The sequence below is a fragment of the Homalodisca vitripennis genome, chromosome 4 (genome assembly GCF_021130785.1).
Source record: "Homalodisca vitripennis isolate AUS2020 chromosome 4, UT_GWSS_2.1, whole genome shotgun sequence".
NCBI classification, from domain to species: domain Eukaryota; kingdom Metazoa; phylum Arthropoda; class Insecta; order Hemiptera; family Cicadellidae; genus Homalodisca; species Homalodisca vitripennis.
The window spans coordinates 93652981-93666773 of NC_060210.1; the positions used below are offsets into that span (position 1 = coordinate 93652981).

General features: G+C 30.6%; 1 protein-coding gene across 1 annotated transcript in view; it reads left to right on the forward strand.

Moving 5' to 3' along the window:
* Positions 1–13793, forward strand: part of LOC124359775 (4-hydroxybutyrate coenzyme A transferase) — a 74870-nt gene that overhangs the window by 32478 nt on the left and 28599 nt on the right. Inside the window, exons 2-3 of the mRNA XM_046812796.1 lie at positions 7149–7301; positions 12107–12255. Coding sequence (XP_046668752.1) covers positions 7149–7301; positions 12107–12255 — 302 coding nt within the window. The remainder of the gene's footprint in view (positions 1–7148; positions 7302–12106; positions 12256–13793) is intronic.

Consider the following 13793-nt stretch of genomic DNA (forward strand, 5'->3'; position numbering starts at 1 on the left):
TCTTTTTAAGTTAAATTTAAAAAAAGTTCTTAAACCAATTGTGAATCCTGGTTTTTAAATCTTAAAAAAAATGTTTAATAGGGCTACGTTATGGTTGGGTATAGGGTTTTCTTACATGGCAATTGTGTGAAACAGCGTAATTAATACAATGTGTTTGAAAAATTTTATTGAACATGATATTTTTTATTAAGAAATCAATGATTACATTACTGTAAAACTTTTATAATTGTTGCTCAAAGTTGGCGTTCCTTGTAACTCGTTGCAGATTTCTGAAGCGTCATAAGCACGATTCTCTCACCCCTTCAAAAGGATTACTGTCTTGAATAACTGCAGCAGCCTCAACAACTCTAGCTACTAGATCCATTTCATTCTGTATGGGAGTGGTATACACTAATTGCTTCATGTGTCCCCACAAGTAAAAATCAATGGGTGTGAGGTCAGGTGACCGTGGAGGCCAAGGGACGGGACCTCCACGTCCAATCCAACGATCTCCATACACTTCATTCAAATGTTTGTCTAGCAATCAGGGAAAATTGGGGCCGGTGCTCCATCATGTTGGAACCATATTCTTTGTCTAGTTTCAATAGGAACATGTTCCAACAGCTCAGGTAAGATTTCCCTCAAAAAAACTTCATAAGTAGGTCCCTGACATCCCTGTAGGTCACGTTCAGTCTGTTTTGGTATAATGTGTGGCCCAATCAAATATCCGTCTACTATTCCAGCCCAGATATTGACAGGAAATTTTGTGCTGAAACTTACGTTGCACAATTTCATGAGGTTTCTCTTCAGCCCATAAATGGGCTGTTTCGGCTATTAAATATGCCATCTCGAGTAAATGACGCTTCGTCAGTAAAGAGAACATACCTTAAAAAATCGGGTTCATCAACTAATTTGTGAAGGAACCAACGGGAGCAGGTCTACCCTGAGAGGAAAATCTGCAGGTTCTAAGGCTTGTACTTTCTGATGTCTGTAAGGGCACAAACGTTCTTCATTTAAACACTTTCCACACAGAACTTTTGCATACATCCAAATTATGAGCAATAGCGCAAACACTGGTGGAGGGGTTTTCTTCTACAAATTAATAAAACCTCTTCTTCAAAATCAACAGTCCGTACGGATTTTTACCCGTTCTACAAACATTATTTTTCAAATGTCCAGTTTCCCTAAGACGAATATGAACGGCACTGAAGACGCTATGAACTGGGAGCAGCCTATCTGGAAAGCCGCTCTCTGTACAATCTGCTAGCTAATCTGGCATTGCCTCCAGCAAGTCCGTACACAAAGTGAATATCAGCATACTCTTCAAAAGTTCATATCGTACAAGAAACAAAGTAATAAAAGAAATTTAAATTTAACAGGAAAAACTAACAGGAATTACAAAGAAGAACAGAACATTCAAACAGTGACAATCACGTTCAAAACATAGATTTGCTCAACAATGTCTTGATAGTTTGTTTATTAGTTTTTCTTCATTTAAAACACCTGATTTGGTTGCTGATTGTTGGTCAGCTGTTTTCATGTAATATTATGCTATTGTTTTTTTAAGAGCATTGTGAATAGTTTGTTTCTTTTTTATTTGTGTGTGTGTAACACATTGATTACTGTAAATGGAACAAAAATGATAGTAATATTTTTTTTAGGTTATAATAATTGTTCAGTATTTTAATAAAGAACCTTAAAAAGTTTATTCATAAAAATCCACTACATTGTTGTATGTACTTTCAATGCATGGATTTAACCTGTTTTTAACGTTTGGTGCTTTAACTCAGTTATTTGTTATTCAATCTTTTTTGAAACAAAAATTGTTGAATTGGTAATATACGCTAAAAAAAGTTATCCTAGTGAATTTGTTGTTGAAGTAAAACCGTTTCAAAGCTAATACAATTTGAAAATTTTGAACGGCCGCCATTTTGAAATGCAATGAGATATTTTCTTTTATTTTTTTCACTGAAAAAGGACCAAGACTAGGTTAACATAACTGTTAAGTTTGAATTCTGTATCTTAAGTGGTTTTTGAGTAGTAATTTTTTTCCCAAAAAACACAAACAGACAGACAGACAGTAAACGGTACGTTTCCGGACCCATGTGCAATGGAGTTTTTTCCTTGTTTTGATGACCTGTATCAAGTCCTGAAATATTGCACACCTTTTATGAATCACCCTTTATAGTAGAGTAGTGGAGGACTGTTGACACAAGGAATCATACAAGCTGGCTATGAGTGTGCCATGGCTACTGTCAAGAGCACTAAGGGTTAAGAAATATTTGAAATAATGTACATGTTTTAAATGACTGTAAAAGTTGGAAATCTACATCACCTATTTAAACCTTTATATCAGCTAATAGTATCTATTTCTGTTGTAATGTAACTTATCTTTATAATTTCTCTCCCTTGATCTGTGATAAACATGATTAAAGTTCAATTAATCATAGTTAAACCGATTCATTCTGTGTAATGTATGCAAAGTATAAAAAATATTATCATTTTTATAATATTAGTATTAATTTTAATAAATACATTTTTAGTAATGGTGTAATTAGTCTACTTAATTATTTAACACTAAAGTATTATAACTTGCATCATAACGTTGAATCTAAAATCCTTATTTTAATTAATTAATTAGTACTTTTGTAAAAGTAATTCTGTAAAGAATACAGAGATGGCTTGGTTAAATATTCCTGTACTTTTGTTTTTTTAATTTTATCAGATCTGTTTCCAATATAACATTTTTTGGTATACGTTGTAAATACCTTATCACCTTACCATTCTGTAGTATTTTCTCCTTATAAAACTCAAGATTTTGTTTGTTAGTATTTCTGTTAAAAATGGGAATTATAAATATGTTTATTAGTTTGTAGTATTGGATTAACAAATTGCTTTACATAAATTATTATTTACCGTCAAAATACCAAGTTTAGAAAAATATGTTTCAAAGAGTTTGTAACCTTTAAAGGTTTCTTTACTCTCAATGTATCTAAATTGTTTATAGTTGTTGATCCATAAACACTAATTTCATAATCTAAATGCAAAAAGATAAATGAGGAATATATTATTTTAAATGTTCTGTACTTAAATTACTAATTTGTGCCATTTGTCACAAGGCGTATAGACCAGTAGGCGTTTTATTAGCAATGTGATCTACATTTTTATTCCAAGCCAATTTATTAATATTATTATAAGTTCAAAGATGTTGTATGTTCTACTTGTATAACTTTATCATTATATAAAAAATTGACAGGATTCAAATTGGATCTGAATTGACTTAAAAGAAATGTAATTGTATTTGGATCCTCATAAGTGGGCTTTGAAATGTTAAGGGAAGACTGATAATGTTAAGCAATTAAATAAGATTATTGAAAATTTAGAATTTAGAACCACCAACAAGGAGTTTCAAAATTTGTAAGCGTGTAATGCAGGAAACAATAGAAAGGTGAAGAAGTATTTTGGGTGACTGAAAACGTTTATTACTGGTATTAAAAATCCCTATGCTAATACAAACCTTTACACAGTCTCCCAAAGAAACCTGTAAGTATTGTATTTTATGAGACTAATAGAAAGACATACTATTTTTTGCAATTAATTGTAAAAGATAGTAAATGGAGACAATTTCATCCATGATTTCTATAGCAGGATAACTGTATTTATTGAGGAAACTCAAATCGATATGAAAATTCATCCCTGAATAACAACATTGTATTATATTCTTGCTGTGCTTACTACTGTATCATTTTTTATATTTTTATACCTAGATATTTACTACTGTGCTAATACTACATTGTCATCTAGCTGAATGCCTACTAATGAGTTAATTAATATATAATTATGAAATGAAATATGCCTTGATTTATAAGGTGGAGTTAGGGCTATTTAGCCCTCTCTACCACTCAACCTCAAATACAGTTATGATAGTTAATAAATAATGTTAAAACATTACAGTCACAATATAGATAATGGGTTTGGAATAGTACTTCACTGAATTATCTAGCTTAATGCCTACTAATGTGTTAATATATAATTATGTTAATTAATAAATAATATTAATACGTTAATAGACACAATATTGATAATGGGTTTGTAATAGTACTACACTGCGTCATCTAGCTGAATGCCTACTAATTTGTTAATGTATCATTATGTTAATTAATACATAATACTAATACGTTACAGACAATATTGATAATGGGTTTTGAAAAGTTGCTAATTTACTCGACATTTTTAAGAAAATCTATTATCTTGTGTGTTTTTTTCTTTGTGTTACCTTTTATTTTACACATTATAGCTATAATGTACATACAAAGAATCTTGTGCTTGAGTATTTGGCTAGTTTAGTCTTGATTGAATAACATACAGATACACAAAGTGGGACTAATGGTTTAATTAAATTACTAGATTTTAAGAAGAATGCAATAATTTGGGTAATAATAATAAATATTCATCTACAACAAATTTTTATTACCAATATAAAATAATGTGTGATGTGATAGTAATTTATAACAAGAATACAAACAATAAAATAAAAATTCTTTGTGATGACATACATCTTAGAATATAGGAAAGTTTTGTTTAAATAAGTATTCTTAGTATTATTTAGTGTAATATTATATTTCCTTAAAGCCCATTAACAAATTAAATTAACTGCCTTGATTCATTATACCTAACTTTACCTCTTAACTGAAATAATCATTGTTTGATTAAGGATAGAAGAAATAAGAAACATAATTAAAAATCACAGTCTGTGTAAGAAATATGGTCTATGATACAGGCTTGAGATTTACTTATAATAATTGTACTAAGTGTAAAAAATGTAAAATTGTGTTGTAGAAATTTAGAAAAATAAGTAAATATACATGTAATTGTTTCTACATAGCAGTAAAATCTGTATTTACGATGACATAGTTGCTACAAAAACATTTTCCTTAACTGAGAAAATAAACATGATTACTTAGTGATACCCGTTACCAAATAGTGGACTTCACACTTAGGTATCTTGGTAGCTGACGGAACTTTTATTTTTTCTTGTGTGTCATCAAATGACCTAGTTTACAACTCAACCACTTATATTTAATTCAAATTAGTGAATTTCTTTATATAACTATCAGACCTTTCGTGTCTTATTTTATCTTGTACTAATTATAAAAGTAATTATAATTTTAGAAATGTTCCTTCTAAGTATTGCTAATTAGAAAACAAATAATCTTAGAAATCTACTGGATTAGCATATTTATCTTTTTATAGTGACAGTAAGGTTGGCTGCCTTGACACACTTACTGAGGTCTCTGTGCTGTGCTTTAAATCTCTTGGCTACACAGTCACATTAGAATACCGGCTGCAAAGTTTTCAAGTGGAATAATCTCTAAATGTAAAAAAGTGTTTTTTCTGGGTTTCTGAGATACTACTGAAACATATTAATAAAATGTCAGTCTTACTAATTACTGAAAATATTTTGAGAAAGTTTGTTTTAAAATATGAGAGATTAGTACACAAGTCAAGTAAATAAACTCTACACCATACCCTGTGTTATGTAACAGGCTTTGCTGGGTTGTATGCAAAATTTCAGGTCAATAGCTCACTATTAGTCTACATGTGTCACATAGAAAATATCATTACATTGTTTACAAATTTATTTATTCTGCGATTTCATCAATACCATTTTGGCTACCCATAAGACCAGTGTTAGTTTCACAAATGCTCAACTAAATCCCATGGAGTGACATGTACCATCATTGAATTCGATGTTGCTTATATAGAAATTAAGCTCCATACAAATTTAAAGTCTATAGGTCAGTTCATTCTCGAGATTTTTAGATAGATGCGTAGAATTAAAATGTTTCATGTTCCTCAAGTGATAGACTTCGCTAATGCTCAGCCAATAAAGTGAACATGTTTAGAAATAATATGTAATTTTTACTTCAAATAATTTATTATACACAGCACAGTTTGTATCGTGCCCTGTCAGACATCTGAAAGTATAAATCAAGCCAGTTTATATTACAGTAGTGTAGCCACCCTGGAGTGGCATCATAGTCTGAACATTGTCCACTACATGAGTCACACATATGCTGACTCACCAACTGTATCTTGCAATCTGAATGTTGACAACACAGCAATTTATTGTTATTTTACAGTTTAATTATTATATATACTAGTATGAATGGTGTTATAATGTTTCTTTCCTGTACTAATCAATTAGCATTACCAGCAGTAGTATTAAGAGCATTAATCTTTATGTATGCATGCTAAATCCTGGAATTGACAAATTAATTACAGGTTAATTCATTATTTCAACTCTTCAATCTTTTCTTTTTAAAGTAAAATTATCCACTTCAAAGATCATGCCTTTATTTCATTATGCTTCATACTTCCTACATACCTTTTTGATGTACATGCACTTGCTTTTGAATTGTTATAGGTCAGCTGATATGATCTATACATAGCAAAACACTCATGCACAGTTAGTTGTTTAGTACTGTTTAATCAGTACATATTTTATAAATTTTTAAACATTATTTGTTGTACTTCTTAATATCTGACAATTTAATTCTGTAATAATGTAATGTGATAATGATGATTAAAATAATATTGTGCTGTATTCCATGTCTTGTAAAATTATTTTAATCAAAATTATATTGAAAAACCTTTTTGATATGAGGTTTAGACAGGCTAGGGGACTTTAATTTCTGAATTACATGCTTCAGTCTCATATGTCCACATTTACAGAAAAATTATTTTGTTTACCTCCATGGGAATTGACCTCTTGGAGTTTTTTGTTAGAGCATTGCAGCTTTATTCCTAGCTATAGGGAAAACTGTTAGTAACAAAAATTGGATAATGAAAGAACAGGAAGCCTAAAGACAAATTTAGTGGAAGGATAATAAAATTGACAAGAGGCCATACAAGTAACATAGATCCTGTTAACTTCTTTGGAATGTACAGAATGTAGCCTACAGCTATTGGTATCAATTTAGCAGTCATAATTATGCTCATAACTAATAAAACTTTTCTAGTCTTGACTAGTACTTTCATTGAATTATTCTTAAATTGTTTCAATAACATTAAAATTAACATGCTTACAAAAGTAACGTGTCATGTTATTGTGTGTGTGAAATAATTTAAAGCCGCTAATAATTAATTTGTCCGTCTTGTGTTCTCAGGAGACACTGTGTTCCTGAGTGGGGCTGCCGCCACCCCCATCCAGCTGGCCAAGGCAATGACAGACTACGGCAAGAGTGCAGGACTCAAGGGTGTCACAGTCTGTCACATGCACACTGAGGGTGATGCTCCCTACACAAACGAGGACTGTGCAGGTACCCAATGGCCTACAGTCAAAATAATTTTCATCAATCTACTTAACAATAAAGAGAATACTTAAGACAAAATTCAAATTATTTCCTGTAAAATGTTGAGTTAAATTTACCGACTAAGACTGATAAATTTCTGTGTCTGTCATGCTGCTTTTAGCTGTATGTCAAGTATATATTTATATTTTGTGTTTATAATAAAATGATAGTTAAATATGTTTTTTTATTGAAATATAAAACAGTCTATTGTGTTTAAGCCTATTAAAATTATTGACCAGTATATTTCAAGAAATTGTTGAGCTAGATGTAAACTTAATGATGGGATATTTTGCAAATTTTCCTCTTATCTGGAGAAAGTATTCATTTATCAAAAGTGACTTAATCATTATAAAATTAAGAATAATACTAAGCAATTCAAAATAAATCAGGTATACAGAGCAGTACTCTTGCCTGTACAGCAGACTGTAAATAGCAGGTGATTATAACAGGCTGTACATAGCAGGTGGCATATAACAGGCTGTACATAGCAGGCTGTATAAACTACATTACGCTACTCACTGTACACTGACACACTATGAATAATGAATCAAGCACTTTGTACAAATGTTTAAAACCAATGGAATCATATAAAATATAAAAGGTGGAACTTAGAAAAATTGAACACAAACAAGATTTTACAACCTAAGAAACTTAGATGAAACCATCCTGCATAGATACTTAGAACCAGACACATCCAGACAAGCTGTGAGATATTTCATAATATTTAACAGACAAACAGAATTAAAAAAAAAAAATTAAATCAACTCTCGAGAACATTTACAGTCTAAAAAACTAAAAACTGGCTCTAATACCAATAATATCTTTCATTCTGATGTCATATAGTCAAAAGACATGTTTTAAATGAAGAAATTTGAGAAAATATTGTGGATATTAAGATATATATTTTAGTGACTTTATCAACCTAGAGCAATGTTAGGGTTTTGTTAAAAGTTGTACACATATCAGTACAAAAATCTCATAATGAAAATAAATTATCTAGGTTAAAAAAATATAAATGTATTTAAATGTGTTTGCAATTAATTAACTAATACACATATAATAAGTAATGTGTGTATTTAACAAAGAGAGACATTGTACTAGAGATAATTAATTTTCTAGAGTGCTGTACATGAAGAATGTACTAAAAGAAACAGTTAAGTCCTGCATAAAACGTAATCACATGTCTTATCTCGAGGCCAGACTTGTTTGTCAAGTGATTATGAGAAAACATAACAAGCCAACTCTTGACAGAAGGCATACTGTTCATTATGAAATCAGATAATGAGAGCAAATACATATCAATTGTAGTAGAAACATTGTGGAGTCTAGCTACTGCTCTTATTTTGTTGACAATTGTTTAAAATTTTAAAATTTATATGTTTTGTTGGAATCCACTGAAATAGCTGAAATATTAAACGTTTGTAGAGCAAGATAGAAAATTTAAAGTTCTAAGTCCCTTTTTGTGTTTATTCTATTAATATCCTGAAACATAGTCTTGACTTGATGGATTACAGTAAAGTTTACCTTAAATATATATTTCTTTATTAAGTGCTTGATATACTAGTTATTATGTTTATTTTTCTCTTGAGGTGACTTGTTAGAACATGTAAACTACAGTATATACACAAGATGGTTTTATAGCTACAGTAGACTTGAGTAAATATTACTATAAATCATAGAATCATATGGAACTTTTGATTAAAAAAAATCAGACAATAAATGGAACAAACTGGATTAATCACTAAACGTTTATCTACATTTCAGTAATATAATTTTAAAAGAAACCCCTTTTCTTACTTTTTCTTAAGGTGATCTCAAAAACATATGCACTTTCATAACAGTTCATAGAACTTTTAAAAAGGATAAGAACAAGTTACGTCTTAAGTAACTTGTTAAATTGTTAACAATCAACTTGGAGTATAGATAGTATGGATACAATAAAACTAAGTAATCATGTTTTAATTTGTAAGTGAAATTTTCAAATTAATTAATTTTTATATAGGACACCAGACTATAAATAATATTGCAGATTTATATACATTTTAGTAAAACACAGTATTTAATCTGTTTGAAGGAAACAAATGTTTAGATTAGCAAAAACTATTTTACTTTGTATTCAAGGAGTATTTGTATTTGTATTTTACTTCAATATTACAAGATAATAATCCTCGTCAATAATTTATCAAAAATTTATATTTAGTTTTTAAATTTTATTTCATATGAATTATTAATAATATGTTTGACACAAACATTGAAAATGTTACAATAAAGGGATCTGAATTATATGAAGTGTTTCAACAGAATAACAGAATAGTAATGTGAATCATATTGGCCTTTTCCTCAATTATCAATGAGAGTTCTTCAAATTATCTCTGAGACAAGTAATTCATCTGAATTGGCTGCTTGATTTTAAATGATACGGTTACTAATTATTCTGTATAACTTCTGACATGTTCTTATAAGAACCACTATCAAATTATTTGTCTTAAATTTAGTGTACTATTTTGGATAAATTACTCGTACTGAAGTAATGGACTTTAAAAACTATTAATGCAAATTTTTTTCTTTGGCATATAGACTAATTGTATTTTTTTGTCATTAATACTTAAGTATTTAAATGTAATTTATTAAGTATACAAGGTGTGTTTTTTAAGTAAGATTTTTGTTGTAGACAATAATAGTTGATGCTCATACCGCAATGCGTCATGTACCGGCATACCTCGGGAACAACTGTGTTCAGTTTCAGCTCTGTAGCTAACCTGTACGGTTCTGCATTTTCTGTTCTGTGCTTTCAAAATGTCTAAGACTATTAACTCGCCTGCTACAAAAATTTATCAACAGATTTGCGAAGTGTACAGTGATACTGTGAATGAACGCAAAGTGCTTAAGTGGGTACAACAATTCAAAGATGGCCGTGACAACGTCCATGATGAGGACAGCTCCGGTCGCCCTTCTTTGGTTACAGACGATTTGGTGGCTTCAATTAAAGTGAGGATTCGTGAGAACAGGCGCTTCACAATAACAGGTCTCTCAAATGAATTTACTGACGTGTCGAGATCAGTGCTTTACAACATTATTTCTGAACATCTAAAGTTGAGCTCCCGTTGGGTCCCGAAACTTCTAACAGAGTAACACAAAAAACAAAGATTTGAGTGTACGATGAAGTTCTTGACTCGTTATCACGAAGAAGGTGAAGGCTTCTTTAGTCAAATCGTAACTGGAAGCATCGTAACATGGGTTTCGTATATCACGCCCGAATCGAAGCAACAGAGCATGGAGTGGAAACACACACACTCGCCTGTAAAGGTGAGGGCCAAACAGACCCTGTCCCAGCACAAAGTCAAGGCGTTGGTGTTTTGGGATAGACATGGTGTTTTATTGGTCGACGTCATGCAATGAGGAACTGCTATCAATGCAAAAGCATGCTGTCAAATCATACGCACAGTTGTTCTAAACAAAAGACGCGGCATGCTGAAAAAGGGAATTGTCCTTCTCCATGAGAATGCAATACCTTACACTGCACGTCAGACCCGCGATTTATTGGACAGTTTTTACTCTGAAGTTTTTGACCACCTACCCTACAATCCTGATCTTGCACCAAGCGATTATCATCTGTTCCTCTATATCAAACAACACCTCAGTGGCAACCATAACAATGATGACGACGATGTGAAAACGGCAGTGAACTCTGGGTTATCGGAGCAGACGACAAGTTTTTATGAAGAGGGTATTTTTAAATTGGTTGAGAGTTATGATAAGTGTTTGAACAAACTTGGCAACTATGTTGAAAAATAGAGTGAAATATGTACTTTCTGAAAAGAAATTTACTTGTTTACCTTTTGTTGTCCAAACGGACTTTACTTAAAAAACACACTCTTACTCCTATAATTGGGATTATATTTCAACAAAACTTGTAACAAATTAAAATTAACTATTAGTATAATTAAAGATTCCCTTAGTGTTATATTTTACCAGAATTAATGTTTGATCGATTTTCCTCAGGCATTAAAAATAACATTTTTCAATATTGTTAAGATAATGCAAATACTTAAAAACAAGCTTGTTGGAGATTGTCATTAACAGTTTTAACATGATTGTGTAGACAATAGGCAATTTTATATACATCAGTTATATGGAACAACTTTAAATGTGTTTGGTCACAATCTTCATAGTACATAACTTTATGATGATGCTAAGTTTTTAAACTTTTATTATTATGATTATATTTATGAAAGATGTTTAAAAAGGTAAATGAAGAAGTATATTATGAAAGTAAGTGTCTATTATTTGTAATTAATTAACATATATATTGTAGCAGAATGTGTATTTATGTTTCTTGATAGTCAGTTTAAAAATTGGTTGCTGTTTTACCAATGATATGTATAAAATGAAATTTTCCTGTTTCTTTATTTGTTACTCTACAAATGTGTTTTTAAACATAAAAATATTTAAACTAAGAAAATTAGTGAAACTAAGTGAAATGTGAGAAGTACTCATACAACAATACTTAGGATAAGGGTTTTGATCAATTCATTGAGCTATGATCAATAATCTTCTACACTTTTGCTTTCAGTCTTAGTTATGAATTAGAGAGTCCCCTTAACGAGTCTAAGACCAGCAGTATCAAAATTTTAACCATACTGTAGTGCTTCTTATTTTAACAAAAAATGTCATTAATATAAAGTGTCTAAACCTTTTGTTTTGTTTAATTGTATATTATGTATTCATGGATAGTGAGTTTATATTTAATAACATAAGGTATTTTGTGTTAGGTATCTTTCGTTCGATGTCTTTCTTCATGGCCGCTAATGTCAGGAAGGGTGTGGCTGAGGGCCGATCTGACGCCATTCCTATTTTCCTCTCGGAAATTCCATTGCTGTTCACCCGTAAGATTGTGAAACCTGATGTTGCCATGATCCAGGTAATGTTTACAACTGGACTGTTTTACACTTGCACTTATAAATTATGACAACACATCATTTCCTCTTAAGACTCGTGTATCCTTCCATGCTCCCTAACCCTTAGCTTTAAATCTGTAGTACTTCTAAAACTAAAATAAAATAGGTTGTGAAATAAAATATTTCAATTGAATTTTAATTCCTTATTTAGAGTATCATTTGGTGATTTTTTTGTAGCTTCATAAATTTTGTCATTGTTAAAGGCATTCATAATAAGGCCTCTTTTACATTTGTGTAATATTCTTAAGTTTTTATTACAACTGTTGATGCCATGGTTCTCATCAAACAGGTGTTCTGTAAACTTGGATAACTTTGTCAATAGTTTTGGTTTAGGAAGGTGTTCAGTAAATTGTTTGAGGGATGAACAACCAGATTGTCTAACGATTGTGTAAGATAACTCGTTATCTTACAGTCATTACATGACGATTTGTGAATGCCTGTATTATTTATGTTGACATAGTTTCTCTTATTTGGATTAACTTTAAAATGGCCCAATTATTGAATTCATTATACTGAATATTCAACATTAAAAACCATTACGATTTTTTGAATGTGTAAATAGGAAGAATATTGACATAACATTCTTAATATCCTTAAACATACAATAATTTAAATTTAAGTTCACATCTGGGTTTATTATTTTATTGTGTGATGTTCAATTTCTGAATCTGTAATTTTGCAATAATCTTGCTTATTATTCAGAACTATATCAGTTTACAAATTAGGGAAATAAGATTTTTGTTTAAGCCATCTTTTTATATTAAATTTTCATTTAAAAACTCTCGTGCTTTCTAAATTTAGAGATTTTGAAAATTAAGTTTCACTAATGCCCAGGTTTTGTGTAAATATAAATGGATAGAGCCATGACACTATTATCATGCAAAATCACAGTTCATTAAACATTGGCTGGGTGAAAACATGAGTGAGAGTAGGTGGACAGGCCTGTTGTAGAGATGGAAGTGAGGGAGCTATATGCAGCGGGATCAGGCATTGGCGTAGTGGACACACTTGGATCTGGTCCAACAAGCGTTCAAGGTTGGACTGATTGCACCTTGAAGTTGCACACACAAACTTTCCTTTCACTCTTCTGTCCATATGTGTGTTAAGAATTAACTTAACTAATTCACTTCAGTATTGTATCACATGGAGATGGAAAGAAAACATACTGTAATGTTTGGAGATGGAGAGATAACACACTCAGATTCAGATTCAGAAATTCTTTATTCATAAAACAAATGCACAGATTGTACAATGAATAGAGTCAATCATAGTTAATAAAAAAATTATCTACCATCAACTTATAAAATATTAACCAACATAAGCATTAGTACTAGGATCACTATTATAATTTTTAAGTATTTCATGTACAGTTGCTGGAATAAACATTCATTCATTATAAGTTATGGTAATAAATAGTTATCTTATACGTCATATAAACAGATACATACATACATAAATACATATACACAGACACATACATACGTAAATACATATAGACATG